At 35.9% G+C, this 14,695-nt stretch overlaps 1 protein-coding gene across 4 annotated transcripts in view; it reads left to right on the forward strand.

Annotated features, from left to right (window-relative positions):
• The window catches only part of CAMSAP2 (calmodulin regulated spectrin associated protein family member 2), a 112,206-nt gene that overhangs the window by 69,277 nt on the left and 28,234 nt on the right, over positions 1-14,695 (forward strand). For 2 of the 4 annotated variants that reach the window (XM_012459556.2, XM_064360214.1), the window contains exon 5: positions 11,451-11,483. The exons of the other annotated variants lie outside the window; for them this stretch is intronic. In XM_012459556.2, coding sequence (XP_012314979.2) covers positions 11,451-11,483 — 33 coding nt within the window. The remainder of the gene's footprint in view (positions 1-11,450; positions 11,484-14,695) is intronic. 4 annotated transcript variants of the gene reach the window in all.

Raw genomic sequence — 14,695 nt, forward strand, 5'->3', positions numbered from 1 at the left:
GAGGCAGGAGAATCGCTTGAACTCTCAGCAGAGGTTGCAGTGAGCCGAGATTGCGCCACTGCACTCCAGCCTGGGCGACAGAGCGAGACTCTGTCTCAAAAAAAAAACCATATATATAGTATGTGTCAAAGAAAAACATACATATATATGTGTTTTCACATATATAAAAATATATATTATGTATATAATATATTTTTAATATATATTTTTATATATTATATATAATTACATATTTATATGTATAATTTTATATAATGTATATACTTACAATTTCAAAATGTACAGTATGGTTATTCTGTGAAGAAAGAAGAAACATTAACATGGATTTATTCTTTAAAAATGTTCAAACAGACTTAGAGTTTTCTTCTCTGAAAACTCAGTTGTGTGTTTGTCGTATGTTAAGATCAAAAGTGTATTTTCTACGATATAGTATATCATATGTCTTTTAAAATGTATTGTAATTGGAGCCCTTTAAACATGTTATATAGTATTAGAATTGAGGTAGTAGAAATTGTAATAATTCAGAAACCTTATTCTCCATTTGGATTAAAATTTCTTCATTATTACACAGTACTTCTATTATTTTGGGTGTATTCTTATTCTGTTAGTCACTGATATCTCCATAAAAAGAGAAAGGAGGAAAAAGGGAAGGAAAAGGGAAGCTGTTCTGTCTCTTATCAACTTTACAATAGAAAAATTCTACAGAGAACCACCTACAATTTTGTCTTAATTTGATGTTTTGGGATCACAATGCTTTCCCCCATCTGGTTTACTGACTGGCTCCCGAAAATACGATTTGTGCTTAATCCTTCATCCTAACTTTGTTGAGGTCCTTTCCCCTAAAGGTGGATGGGAATGGAATTCTCCTCTTTTCCTATCCCCTAGATTGTTTCATTTTCATGCTCCTGCCAATTTCTGTCCTTGACTCTTCCCTGTTACGCCCCCTAGTCTGTTCTTGTCACCTTCCTTCCCTGTCTCTTTTTCATACCATAGGAGCTGAAACTTTTGCCTTGGAGATACGTACAATTCTGCCCCTCAATTTTGCTCCTTGCTTTTGTCAGTAATAAGGTTGAGGTGGCATAATTCTAAGTTATAAGACTAATGAAATTTCTCTATAGAAATCTCATTTATTATATATGATGGTTAAATTCTGTCGTATTGCATACATATTGTGAACCAAAAGCGGATTTTATATGATAACAGAGGGCCCAATAAACATTTTTTTAATGAAAAAAATGCCATTTGTATTTCAAACAACCAAATAAAGTGATCTTGAAGAAAAACAAACTGTATGGAATATAGACACTACTTGTATTACATGGGTTTTGCTTTTTCACAGCACTTAGCTCCATGCAGTTGCACGTAATAACTGTACAACCAGTTTTTGTTGAATTTGTGACTTAAGTGAATAAGTAAATGATTGTGCGAATTATTTTTAAATATTTGAATTAGTATACATTTTTAGTTTAGCACATACATAGCATTTACCCATTAATTTTCAAATGAATTTTATCCTTTTTTCCCCATTGTTTTTGAAAATTATATCATTGTGAAAATAAGGGTTAATTTCACATAATCTTACTGTAGGTTCAGATGTCGTCATTATGAAGAAACACACTATCACAGGATAAACTAGGAAAAGGAATCTTGCTCTGTTACCTAACAGTGGGATTTTTGGCGTTTGAACTATGTACTTGGTTTAGCTGGAAATATTATCATTCCATTCTTGATTTTTAATTCTGTAAAAGCAAAATTCACACTCCTTTTCTTCTTTTACAAATGAGAGAGAAAATAACTTGTTCTTTCTTGTTACTATGCAGTTGGTAAGAAGTTGCGACTCTTTCCATCTACTTCAGCCAGCTTTTCTAGCAGGAGCCTAGCCCTGTTGTCTATTGCTTGTCCAGCTATAGACAGAGTCCATGGTATTGGATAATAAAATATCTTACCTTTTGTCCTTACCTAACTACTCTTAACTCAGATGTCCAATAGAATTTGTTTTATGAAATATCTTTTTATGACTATACTGTTGGTAAAATATGTGCACATGTTGAAGAATACTTTCACTATATATTATTAGGGTTAAACTGAAATGAAAGATTTCAAAGTTATTTCTTTAGGATATTAGATCCTCTGATGATGTATTTCTAATCATTAGATTGGTTGGTGTCCTAAGAGAAAGGCATTTTAAATAATGTCATGTCCTAGGAAAATATTTTGTTTAAACAGTTTACTAATGTTATTTTCTCTTTTTTTTCCCAAGTTGCTCATTTTGCTTCTAATACTCCTTTTGACTGTAAATTAGGGTGTCCAATTAAATTTGAATGCCAGAGAAACAGCAGATAATTTTTTTTTTGTATAAGTTGCACAGTTGTCTTGTATTGTGTGAGCATCTTGTATTTATTTGCTAAATCTGGCAACCGTACTTGAAAGATTTCTGAAGTTTATAGTGAAGATGACATTAAGTCCAACATTCATTCCTTTGAAGAATTTGTATAAAGTACTATGGTAAAATGAGTATTGCATATAAAGTCAGAGTAGTTCTGCCACTAAATAGCTTCATGATCTTTACAAAGGCACTTGACCTCTCTGGGCCTTGTTTTTGTTGTTGTTTTTTAATCTGTAAAAATTAAAAGATTGGATTAAATGGTTTCTAAAATCTGTAATTTAAAAAGATGCTCAGTTTTTCCCTTCTCAGTACATTAAACATGAGACAAAAACAAAAGGTTGGCAAAAATAGTAAATAGTTATCATAGACTTTTCTGTATGCGTATTACATACAAACGTATATTACTAGTAGATTTATGATAACTGTTTGCATGAAAGATCTAGGAATGCCTTCTACAGGATGTGGACTTTTAACAGGGCCTTAGAAGATTTCATGATACTATGTCATAGGGAACAATATAAGCAGAAACACTACGTTGCAAGTGAAGCCACATGTGGGAATTACTGAGTAGACAAATTTGGCAGGATCAATTTTGAAAGAGCTATGAATTAATGAGTTTGTATTCTAATACTAACTACGTAGAGAGTGAAGTTTAATGTTTCTAAACATTTTTTTTTGAAATGGAGTTTCGCTCTGTCACCCAGGCTGGAGGGCAGTGGCATGATCTTGGCTCACTGCAACCTCGGCCTCCTAGGTTCAAGCAATTCTTGTGCCTCAGCCTCCCCAGTAGCTGGGATTACAGGCACGCACCACCATGTCTGGCTAATTTTTGTGTGTGTGTGTGGTTTTAGTGGAGATGGAGTCTCACCATGTTGGCCAGGTTGGTCTTAATCTCCCAACCTCAGGCGATCTGCCCGCTTTGGCCACCCAAAGTGCTGGGGTTGTTAAGTGTGAGACACCACCCCAGCCAGTGTTTCTCAAAGTATTAAAGATACATGTTTACTCAGTGTGGCATTTGCTACTTTTTTAAAAATAAATATTTGTGAGGTATTTTACACGGGAGTAAGAATTAGATGAAGGAACTACCTTTGGAGAAAAGATACCCACAGAGCTCTAATTGCTTTTCACTTTAAGATGTATCTCAATATAGGCTACACTTTCCCCTGTGGGAGAGTAGGTAAATGCTTATACCTCTTTGCCTGATTATTCAGCCCTTATGAATTTCTCCCTCGACTAAAATTCCTTAGCAATTAAAAACTGTAACCCACTTTTTTCTCCCTCAAATGCTGTTTCTTCAAATAGTACTATTTGAGAGGACTCTGAAGTAAAATACATTTGGGAAATGCTGTCTAGTCTCTGCCCCTTTAAGAATGTTGCCATCCATTTTAGTACATTAAAGGCCCAGTCAAGGAGACTGTCTAGCCATTTCCAAATGATTTTGATCTTTGAACTGTTTTGTGAATGACTTTTACTAGCATCCCATAGAATTAGTGTTCTTCAGTGCATACTATAGAAAACGATAATTTGTAACCTATAACTTTGTACTTGTCTATTTAATATGTATATAAATTTATAAAACACTCAATGTTCAAATACAGCACATCATTCTCAGATACATCATTTCATTTGACTCTTAGATTTACCTTGATTTTATACCATTATTTTAGTTAACAAACTGTGAAGATATGGCCTGCCTAAATTAGATAATTTTTGTTTTGAATCCTACCCCTTAAGATTCTGTTTTATAATTATAAATCTATCCATATGTAGGCTTCTTTTTGTTTCCTTTTTGGAGACAGGGTCTCCCTCCGTTGCCCAGGCTGGAATAAAGTAGCAAGATCATGGCTCACTACAGCCTCGATCTCCAGGCTCAAGCAATCCTCCCACCTTAGCCTCCCAACTGCTTGGGACTACAGGCATGTGCCACCATGCCCACCTAATTTTTTTACTTTTTGTAGAGTCAAGGTCTCACCATGTTGCCCAGGCTGGTCTCAAACTCCTGAGCTCAAGCAATCCACCAGTCTTGGCCTCCCAAAGTGCTGGGATTACAGGCTTCTGTGGTCAGTGCTAATTCATTTCTTTTTTTTTTCAATCTTCTTCATATTAGTAGGGATGGGGTTTCGCCATGTTGGGCAGGCTGGTCTCAAAACTCCTCCAGCGATCTGCCCACTTCAGCCTCCCTAAGTGCTGGGATTACAGGCGTGAGCTACCGCACCTGGCCTTTTTAAAAATCCCTATTATCGACATATCTTTTCTCTTTCATAATAATTTACTTACCCTTACAGGAAACACAACAATCTAGAGTATGTCCCTGTTCTATTATTAACTCATTTAGTATAGTGAAGAGGACTTGTCATTTTAAACATTTTTTTGAATTCAGAGATGGTACCATGGTTTTCATCTTTACGTAAGAGTATGATAGCCGTTAGAGTTCTCAAACAGTTTTATAAATTAATAGTCTTATGCATTTGGACACAAAATCCTATAAAGACTTGGATTGGTATAGATCTAATATAACTTTTAAGGAACTTTTATTTTATTTTGAAATAATTTCAGCCTTACAAAAAGTTACAAGAATAGTAAAAAGAATTCTCGAACTCTGTATTCAGATTCATCAGTTTTCAGCAGTTTGCCACATTTCCTTTATCATTCTGTCTCCCTTTCTGTCTCTCTCTCTACACACACACACACACACACACACACACACACACACACACGTAAATTGTTCTACCACATTTGAAAGAAGGTTGCATATATCATGTCCCTTTACCCCTTAATACTTCAATGTATATTTCCTAAACACAAGGCAATTCACTTCTATAACGATAGTACAGGTAATTAAATGTCAGTATAATACTTTATGTCCCCATTTTATCATTAATTTATTTAGTTGTCATATCCCTAGTCTTCTTTAAACTGAAGCAGTTCTTTAGCTTTTCTTTTCTTTGTGGCCTTGATATTTTTGGAGAATCAGGCCAATTTAATAGAATATTTCTTAATCTGGCTTTTTCTAATATTTCTTCATTATTAGATGAAGGTTGTGCTTTTCAGGCTGGAATACTATGTAAATTGTGTCCTTATCACAATGTGATATCCAGAGGTACATGATAGCTGTTTGCCCATGCTAGATAATGTTCATTTTGATGAGTTGATTAAGATATTCTCTGGTTTCTTGACTACATGGTTATCAGTAGTCCCCTAGTCCCCTTTTATCCTCAGAGAATATGTTCCAAGACCACCAATGCATACCTGAAACCTCAGATAGTACTGAGCTCTGTCAACACTGTTTTTTCCTGTACAGTAATGGGCAGGTAGCATATAGCACATGGAATGCTGGACAGAGGTGTGATTCCCTTCCCAGGCTGGATGGAATAGGACAGCATGAGGTTTCCTCACACTACTCAGAACAGCAAGCAATTTAAAACTTATGAGTTGTTTATTTCTGGAATCTTTCATTCACATTTTCAGACCATGACTGTGAGTAACTGCAGATAGCAAAATTATGGGTAAGGGGGGACAGATATATTATGTCTCCTTTTATAATAGGTAATTTGAGAGGAGTTAAGCCTGTCTTGAAAGTTTCCCCTCATCCTAGATTTAGAATTCATTGATTGTACCTACCTGAATTAATGTACTATGATGGTCACAAATTTATAATTTTCTAACTCCTTCGTTTATTCCATGTTTATTAGTTAGCATTCTGTTATAAGCAAGTTTGTCCTCTTCCACCCATCTACCTGAATGAGCTAATGGTTTCTTATTATATGTAATGAGTTATAATCAGTTTTTATCCATATGTATTTACTTTTCAAATTATGGATTATTTTAGATTTACAGGAAAGTTTCAAAGACAGTACAGCTTCACCCAGTTTTCTCCAATGTTAACATCTTACATAATTAGAGCCCATTTGTGAACAGTAAGAAAGTAACACTGGTACATTATTATTGAGTACATTTACAGACTTTTTTTAGATTCTCCAGTTTCCCACTAATGTCTTTTTTGAGTATTTGTCAGGCGTTTTGTAGTGTTCCTTAATTTGGGTTTGTCTGATGTTTCTCATGATTAGGCTGGAGTTACAGGTTTTTTGAGAAGACTACCGGAGATGTCATATATCACATCATACATTGTATGAGGGGGCACATGACAAGAACATGATTATCACTAGTGATACTAACATTATTTAAGATATATCTCTTGGTTAAGGCAGTGTTTGTCAGGTTTCTCCATTATAAATTTACTGGTTTTCCCTTCTTATTTTTGGAAGTAGGTCACGAAGTCCATCCTACATTCTAAAGGAGGGAAAGTAAGCTCACTCCCTGAAAGGGAGAATGCCTGCATATACTATTGAGGATTCTTCTGTAAGGAAGATTTGTGTCTTCCTCATTTATTTTTTACATTCAGTCATTTATTTATATCAATATGGACTCGTGTATTCTTATTACTATTTTATACTTGGGTTATTATCAAATACTGCGTTATTTATTTTGTTGCTCAAAAGTTCACAGCATCAGCCATGAGAGCTTTTTTGGGTTGGGTTTGATATCTCTTGGGTATTCCCCAATCCTTTGTTTTTTGAGTACTTCCTTACTTTCTGGCACTACAGGGTGCTCCAGGCTCATCTTGTTCTCTTTGACCTAAAATTAGCTGTTTATTTATTTTGATGCTCAAATGGTCTCAGATTTGACCAACAGGAGTCCCTTCAGACTGACTCCTGTGCTTTTGATATGCCCCCATTCATCCGTCTCTTTTTTCTTTGTGTTGCTTTTTTTTTTTTTTTTTTTTTGCCCCTCTTTACTTAATTTCTGGCTCAACAAGATATTTCAGATTCATTTTGTAGCTTCCTTGCCATGGTCCTAAAAGTCAGCCACTTCTTCAAGAAGTCTTAATTCTTTTTGATGGAAAACAGTATTTAGCAACTGTAAAATCTGGGCACTAAGCGGCTCATTACTACAAGAATATCATTACTTCTAGGCCCTATTTCAGTAGACAGAGTTCAGAAATAAAATTTTAAAAATACACAAACATGAGCTAATATACAAACCTCCAATTCCAGTTAAACTCCACAGAGTTCTTCCTTGCTTCCCCTGTTCCATATGGGACTTCCCCTTCCACAGTGAGAACTCAGGCTTCCAAAAGTATTGATATATTTTACTTATTTGCTCAATCCTACAATACATATAAAATAGTTTCAGAATTGCTATACTCATACCAATATGAAAAATAACCTACTGGCCGGGCATGGTGGCTCACCCCTTTAATCCCAGCACTTTGGGAGGCCAAGGCTGGTGGATCGCTTGAGGTTCTTGGATCACTGAGGTCAGAAGTTCGAGACCAGCCTAGCTAACATGGTGAAACCCCATCTATACCAAAAATACAAAAATTAGCCAGGTGTGATGGCACACGCCTATAATCCCATCTACTTGGGAGGCTGAGGCAGGAGAATTGCTTGAACCTAGAAGTCGAAGCATGCAGTGAGTTGAGATGATGCCACTGCACTCCAGCCTGGGTGAGAGTGAGACTCTGTCTCAAAAAAAAAAAAAAATAAGCCTACTAAGAAGAGTTTAAAATTTGTTTGCGGTTCTTTTTTTTTTTAGACTAATAGTATATAGTCAAAGTACCATGTTTTTAAGTTGTTTCCCTCTGCCCCCACCTTCACTGTGGTTATATTATTCCTTTGAAATACATTTGCGTTAATTGGTTTCTGTATTCATTCCATTTGACCCCATCCTTGTTGACTTTTGTTTTTTGAATATGTAGAACATTGACGTAATTCCAAAAGTCAGAACTATATAAATGGTATACTCAGAGAAGTATCAGTGCCTCCCCTATCTCTTCTACCCCTTACCTACTCCACGTGTACTCCCGCCAGCCCTTCTAAATGGACCAAGCACATATGTGCATGTTTGTTTCTCCTCCTTTCTAACACAAAACATATTCATTATTTTGTACTTTTGCTCTTTTCAATAATGGTATATCCTGGAAATCACTCCATACAGCCCCTAGAGATCATCATTCTTTCCTTTTTTTTTGGAGATGGAGTCTTGCTCTGTTACCCAGGCTGGTGTGCAGTGACACAATCTCGGCTCACTGCAACCTCTGCCTCCAGGGTTCAAGCGATTCTTCTCCCTTAGCCTCCTGAGTAGCTGGGGCTACAGGTGAGCGCCACCATGCCCGGCTCATTTTTGTATTTTTTTGTAGGGATTTCACTCTATTGGCCAGGCTGGTCTTGAACTCCTGACCTCGTGATCCACCCACCTAGGCCTCCCAAAGAGCTGGGATTACAGGCGTGAGCCATTGCGCTGGCCTATCATTATTTCTTAAAGCAGCATAGTGTTCCCTTGTGTATATGTGCCGTAGTTTCTTCAACCACATACCTATGTGTAGGCATTTAAGTAGTTTCCAGTATCTTGCAATTGCAAATTGTGCTACACAGAATAATGTTATAAGTGACCTTTGGTATTTTTGGATATGTATTTTCAAGGTAAATTTCCTAGAAGTTGGATTGCTAGATTGAAGGGTAAATGCATACTCTATGTACTTTTGTTAGATATTGACAAAATCCCCTGCAAAAGAGTTTGTACCATTTTACATTCCATCAGTGATTCTGTACAACTTTGGACCTGTAACAGTTAAGAGATTAATTCTAATGGCCAGGTGTGGTGGCTCACACTTGTAATCCCAGCACTTTGGGAGGCCGATGCAGGAGGATCACTTGAGGTCAGGAGTTCAAGACCAACCTGGCCAACATTGGTGAAACCACTTCTTTACCAAAAAATGTAAAAATTAGCCAAGTATAGTGGTGCATGCCTGCTGTTCCAGCTACCTGGGAGGCTGAGGTGGGAGAATCGCTTAAATCTGGGAGATGGAGGTTGCAGTGAGCTGAGATTGCACCACTGCCTTCCAGCCTGGGTGACAGAGGGAGACTGTCCTAAAAAAAAAAAAAAAAGATTAAATCTAACAAGGTAACAAGTCATGCAGTGACAAGTCACAGCCATGATTAACTCCCCGAAGGACTCCCAACTTCTTGAGGTCTCCAATAAAGACCACACCAAACCAGTATCTTTCTAGAATGGCCTGAGAGCACCTAGAGGTAGTTCAGGAATTATCCTACCTTTCCAGAATGTTGTAGATACCCAGAGGAAGACAGGAACTATTTGGAGGATATTAGTGGCAGGTCCTAAAACAACTAGCCAAAATTTAGGGTGAGCCAAACATGTATTATAAAGACAATTGAAAAGAGTACTTGAAATTAGAACTATTCCAGAAAATCTGGACTGCCTAGGTTGGCCCCCTTGTCAGTGGAAACTTAATAAAAGTTTTTTCACCTGTTATCCATGGTTTTTAAAAAAACATTTGTTTCTTGCCTGGTGGTCCTGGTAAAAAGGAAAAAGAGGGGGAAAAAAATCCTTTGTCCTTATGATTATTTACATCTTAAAACAGAATTTGATGTTGCAGTTTGCCTAATTCTTTCCTGAAAACCGAAAGGATAGTTGCTGATCACTTCAGAAATGGAATCATTCTTCAGCAAGGAACTTACGCTATGTATTTGAACTTTTTGAAGCATAAGTATATAAGTATGCATAGTATAAATATTTATTTGTTCTTTTAGTACATTTACTTTTTAAAAATTTCCTTCAAACAGCCAGTCTGTGGGCTTCCATTTTCCCCTAAGAGGATTGCTGTTACCAATTTAGATCAATGGAGGCGCAAGAGAAAGGCCAGAGCAGTCTGAATTAGTAAAAAAAAAAAAAAATCCAATTATTGCATACTTTACAAGAAATACGGAATGACTTGAACCATTAGAGACTCCTTTGTACACCTGCTGTTAGGAAGAGTCCACAATGATTTCTTGTTATCACCAGTTTCTATTTAATGGGTTCTTCTAGTCCAGAAAACAAAAAAATCCCTGTCTTTTAAAATTTCCGTTACAAATTAGAAAGCCTGGCACGTTTTCAGTGGCTTCCTGCTCTTTGGTCCTCCTCTTGTACTTTCTGTGGCTATTGTAACTGCAGCTGCCAAAAATGTCCCGTTAAATGGAAGATTTAAATACATGCCACAAAATTACTGAGGCTATTCTTTCTATTGCTATAAGAAACATTTTATGCTATGTATCAGAAGCTGGTATATTTCTGATTCTTCAGATGACATTTTTCTAATTGTTAAAGTTCTTGAAAATACTTTATTCATGTTTTTCTAAATAATCTTATTTTTCTGTTAATGTATACAGGAAAAACTTTCTACATAGAAATTTTGAGTGTGAATTTTAACTCAGGTCCTATTTACTTTGGTTCACTTCAACAAATATTTAATCAGAGCTAGAAATTGTTTTAGCAGATACAGAGGTAAACAATCACAAATTATTAATTCATGTTATTTGAAATTATGGGTTTATTATATTTGCTTTTTTAAAGAAGAAAATTAGGTTCTTTGGGACAGCCCTAGATAGTAAACTTAATAGGGTTTGTATTCTGTTTATGTGAGTAGTTACTTGCTTAACTGGTAACAATTGCCAAATAGGTTTTTTTCTATTAATTAAAAGAAACTTTTTATATAGTGAAAGAAAGGATCATCTTGATATATTCTATATTATTCTTTGCTTTATACTTGTTTTTATTGAAATTATCTTTCTACTTTGCTTTTTGGGGGAGAATATTGCTTTATCAGTTATAGTCTACTAATACCTAAGAACTAGATTGCAAACCTAGCTGTAGAATCTTTTTACTTCCCTTTTGTGACATAGATTTATTTTTTAATGTGATATATGATTCCAAAACTCAGAAATAAAATTTTTGCTGCTAAAGTATACAGCATATTCTAGGTATCCTAAACTGGGGATACCTAGTTTGGGGAGAGGAGAGATACAGGAGAAGACGGTGGTCTTTATCATTAGCAACCTATATATTTTAACTAAACTACTAACATATGAAATGTCATGAGAACTATAAACTTGGAACTCCACTATCAAAAGCTTTACTATAATTTGTTAACTGAAGATAATTCTGATGAATTTTCCCCTTACCTTTTGCTTTCCCCTTTTTCCCCCACCCGCTGCTTCCTCTGAAGTCTCCTTCCAAATGGTTTTGGAAACTGGTTCCAGTAAGTTTGCTCAGCTACTTCAGTTTGCTCTCCGGAATTGTAATTGTAGAATGGTATTGTTTGTCTTGCTGGTAAAGTTGTTTTATGTAACTCTGTTAGTCACTGAATGGAGATTGGATTTTAAGGTATTTTGTCATGTACTATGGAAAGATAAAAGATGTAGCCAAGGTTTAGAAGTTCTAAAAATAATTTAAAGGGTAAACATGCTATTGCTAATCTTGTCAGTATTCACAGACTATCAGTAAGTAGGATAAAAAAACTTATGGGTGTAGCTTCTCATTAATTTAAATAATTTTAGTAAATATGAATTTGAATTGCAAGTCTAAATTGTCTGCATTTAAAATCATCTTTGTGGGCTGGGTGTGGTGGCTCATGCCTGTAATCCCAGCATTTTGGGAGGCTGAGGCGAGCAGATCACCTGAGGTCAGGAGTTCGAGACCAACCTGGCCAACATGGCGAAACCCCGTCTCTACTAAAAATACAAAAATTAGCTGGGTGTAGTGGCAAGTGCCTGTAATCCCAGCTACTGAGGAGGCTGAGGCAGGAGAATGATTTGAACCCGGGAGGTGGAGGTTACAGTGAGTCAAGATCGCACCACTGCACTCCAGCCTGGGGGACAAGAGCAAGATTTCGTCTCAAAAAAATAAATAAATGAATAATTAAAAAATAATAAAAATCATCTTTGTGGCCAGGTGTGGTGGTTCACGCATGTAATCCCAGCACTTTGAGAGGCCAAGATGGGAGGATTGCCTGAGCCCAGGAGTTTGAGACCATCCTGAACAACATATTGAAACCCCATCTCTATTTTTTAAAATTATCTTTTTGACAGAATTGTTTCCTTTTCAGGTTGAATTGTAGATGACACTTCACTTTTTGTGTGATTTAAAAAGCAGGAGGTTTTCTGTGACCTCACCAGTAGTGGACCAAAACCATATTCTGATTTGACTTAAATTAAGATTGATCTTTCAGATTTAAATATGGGGATGGGTGTGTTAAACCACTTAAGAACTATTTTACACCCTCAGGAATAAAACTCTGATTTAGAAATATACCATAATAGCCGATGCGGTGGCTCACACACATAATCCCATACTTTGAGGGGCCCAGACAGGCAGATCCCTTGAGCCCAGGAGTTTGAGACCAGCCTAGGCAACTTGGCAAAACCTCGTCTCTACAAAAAATACAAAAATTAGGCAAGGATAGTGGTGCAATTGTGGTTCCAGCTACTGAAGAGGCTGAGATGGGAGAATCAGCTAAGTTCAGGAGGTCGACGCTGTAGTGAGCCATGATCGTGCCACTGCATTCCAGCCTAGGTGATAGAGTGAGATGCTGTTTCTTAAAAAAAAAAAAAAAAAAGAAAAGAAAGAAAAGAAATATACCATAATGTTGAAATATAAAAATATAGGGTATTCAATCTAAATGCCAAACTTCTAAGTTTGCAGAAAGAAAAGGCGTGTTTCCATGCAGTGAGTTTATAAAGCATATATAAAAGTCTCTTTCATGAATTGCAGATGAACCTTCTGAGAGTTGCACATAATGTCAAGATTTAAAGTTGGTTTACCTAATATATCTTCTAGAATATAATTTTTAGGAAAATGTTTTGGCATGCCATTCATAATTCTCTGATTGTCTAGTCTAAACCATAGATATGGCTAATGTCATATAAAGCTGTGTGTGTATGTGTGTATGTATGTGTACATGTGCTTGTTTGCACACACTTGTACAGAAGTGCTACTTTGCAGGAGAGAATAGAACAAATCACATAATTCAGTTCTTTGTTCCATGACCCTGGGTGCTTGGCTCAGTCCAATTGAGGTTGTAGGCAGAAAACAAACTTAGTCCCAGCCCAATTTAGAGGATATCCAAGAGGCAGACTGTTTTGATCCTAGATAACCAAAGAAAAGAGTGTAAGGATCTGGAACAGTAATAATTGTGAGAAAGGCAGCTTAAGCCTAGAACATACCACTGTGCTGGTTGATTTCTTTTTTCTTTCTTCCTTTCCTTTCCCTCCCCATGGTTGATTTTAAACTGTCTCTTAGCAGCAAAGTGAGTAATTTTTCTAAGGATTATGTAAAAATCATAATCAATTAAAGAATCTATATAGTACCTGCAGGTAATTTTTTTCTGAATATAGTTACCCCTGAATTAGGGATGTACTCTTAAATACAGAGTCTATTATGCACTAATTAATAAGAACCTTCAAAAATCTTCAAGAGGAAAACACGTTTCGTGAATTTTGTCCTTGGGTAGCCAGTGAGAGAAATGCAGTAATAAGTATCTCCTTCTTTATTAATGCTGATGCTTTTCTGAGAGATAGCATTGAAAAGAAATCTAACTTCACTACCAAATGTTAAGGGTTCTCTTTCAATAAATTTTTATTTTTCTATTTTTATTCTCACAAAAGTGTTTTATCTCATAATTATATTTTAATCATAAAATATAGAGATGACCAATTTAGATGGAATTAGAAGAAAATTTAGTTTTGATAACCTTTTAAAAAACTATCAGTAACTTACACATTTTGCTAATAAATACTTTAGTGTGTACATTCACTAAATCTTCGGCATTATTTTTCTTGGCTTTAGAGGAGCTAACAGCTAGTAATAGCTGACCTTTATTGATTGCTTGCTGTGTGCCCAGCAGGGTGCATAACACTTTGTGTCCATCATTTTACTTAATCTTCTAGTGGTTCTATGAAGTCAGTATTATTACCCCAGTTTTCAGATGGAAAATGAGAAATGAGAGTTTAAGTAACTTGTCCAAGATCACAAAACTAATAAATGGCAGAACCAGGATCTGAATCCCGGTAATCTGACCCAAGACTTTTTTGTTCTCTTTACTACTTTTACAGCATGTCTCAGTTTTTAGAGAACTATTTTAAAACTTTCTAGCCACACCAAGCAATCTTTAGAAAACAAAGGTTTCTTCTCTGTTTCTGAGGGGGAGCAAGAACCCATATACTTGCTCAATTATTAGTTCAATGAAACTTAAGTTGAGAGGGTTTGTTTTTTTTTACTTTCAAAGTTGTTAACTATTTGTGCTGCCTCAGCATTTAAATGATAACCCAGAATGTCTTGGCGATACTATTCCAGTTCCTCAAATTTCTCTTAAGAATAGTATATTCTTCTATCTTCCCCCTTATTTTGATAACTTTCTACTTGAATGGTATTCTTGCTCTTCCCATATAAGAACTTTCAGTCTAAATTAAGTCT

Source organism: Aotus nancymaae, unplaced genomic scaffold (genome assembly GCF_030222135.1).
Source record: "Aotus nancymaae isolate 86718 unplaced genomic scaffold, 86718_ANA_hifiasm-v0.15.2.pri h1tg000039l, whole genome shotgun sequence".
Lineage (NCBI taxonomy): Eukaryota > Metazoa > Chordata > Mammalia > Primates > Aotidae > Aotus > Aotus nancymaae.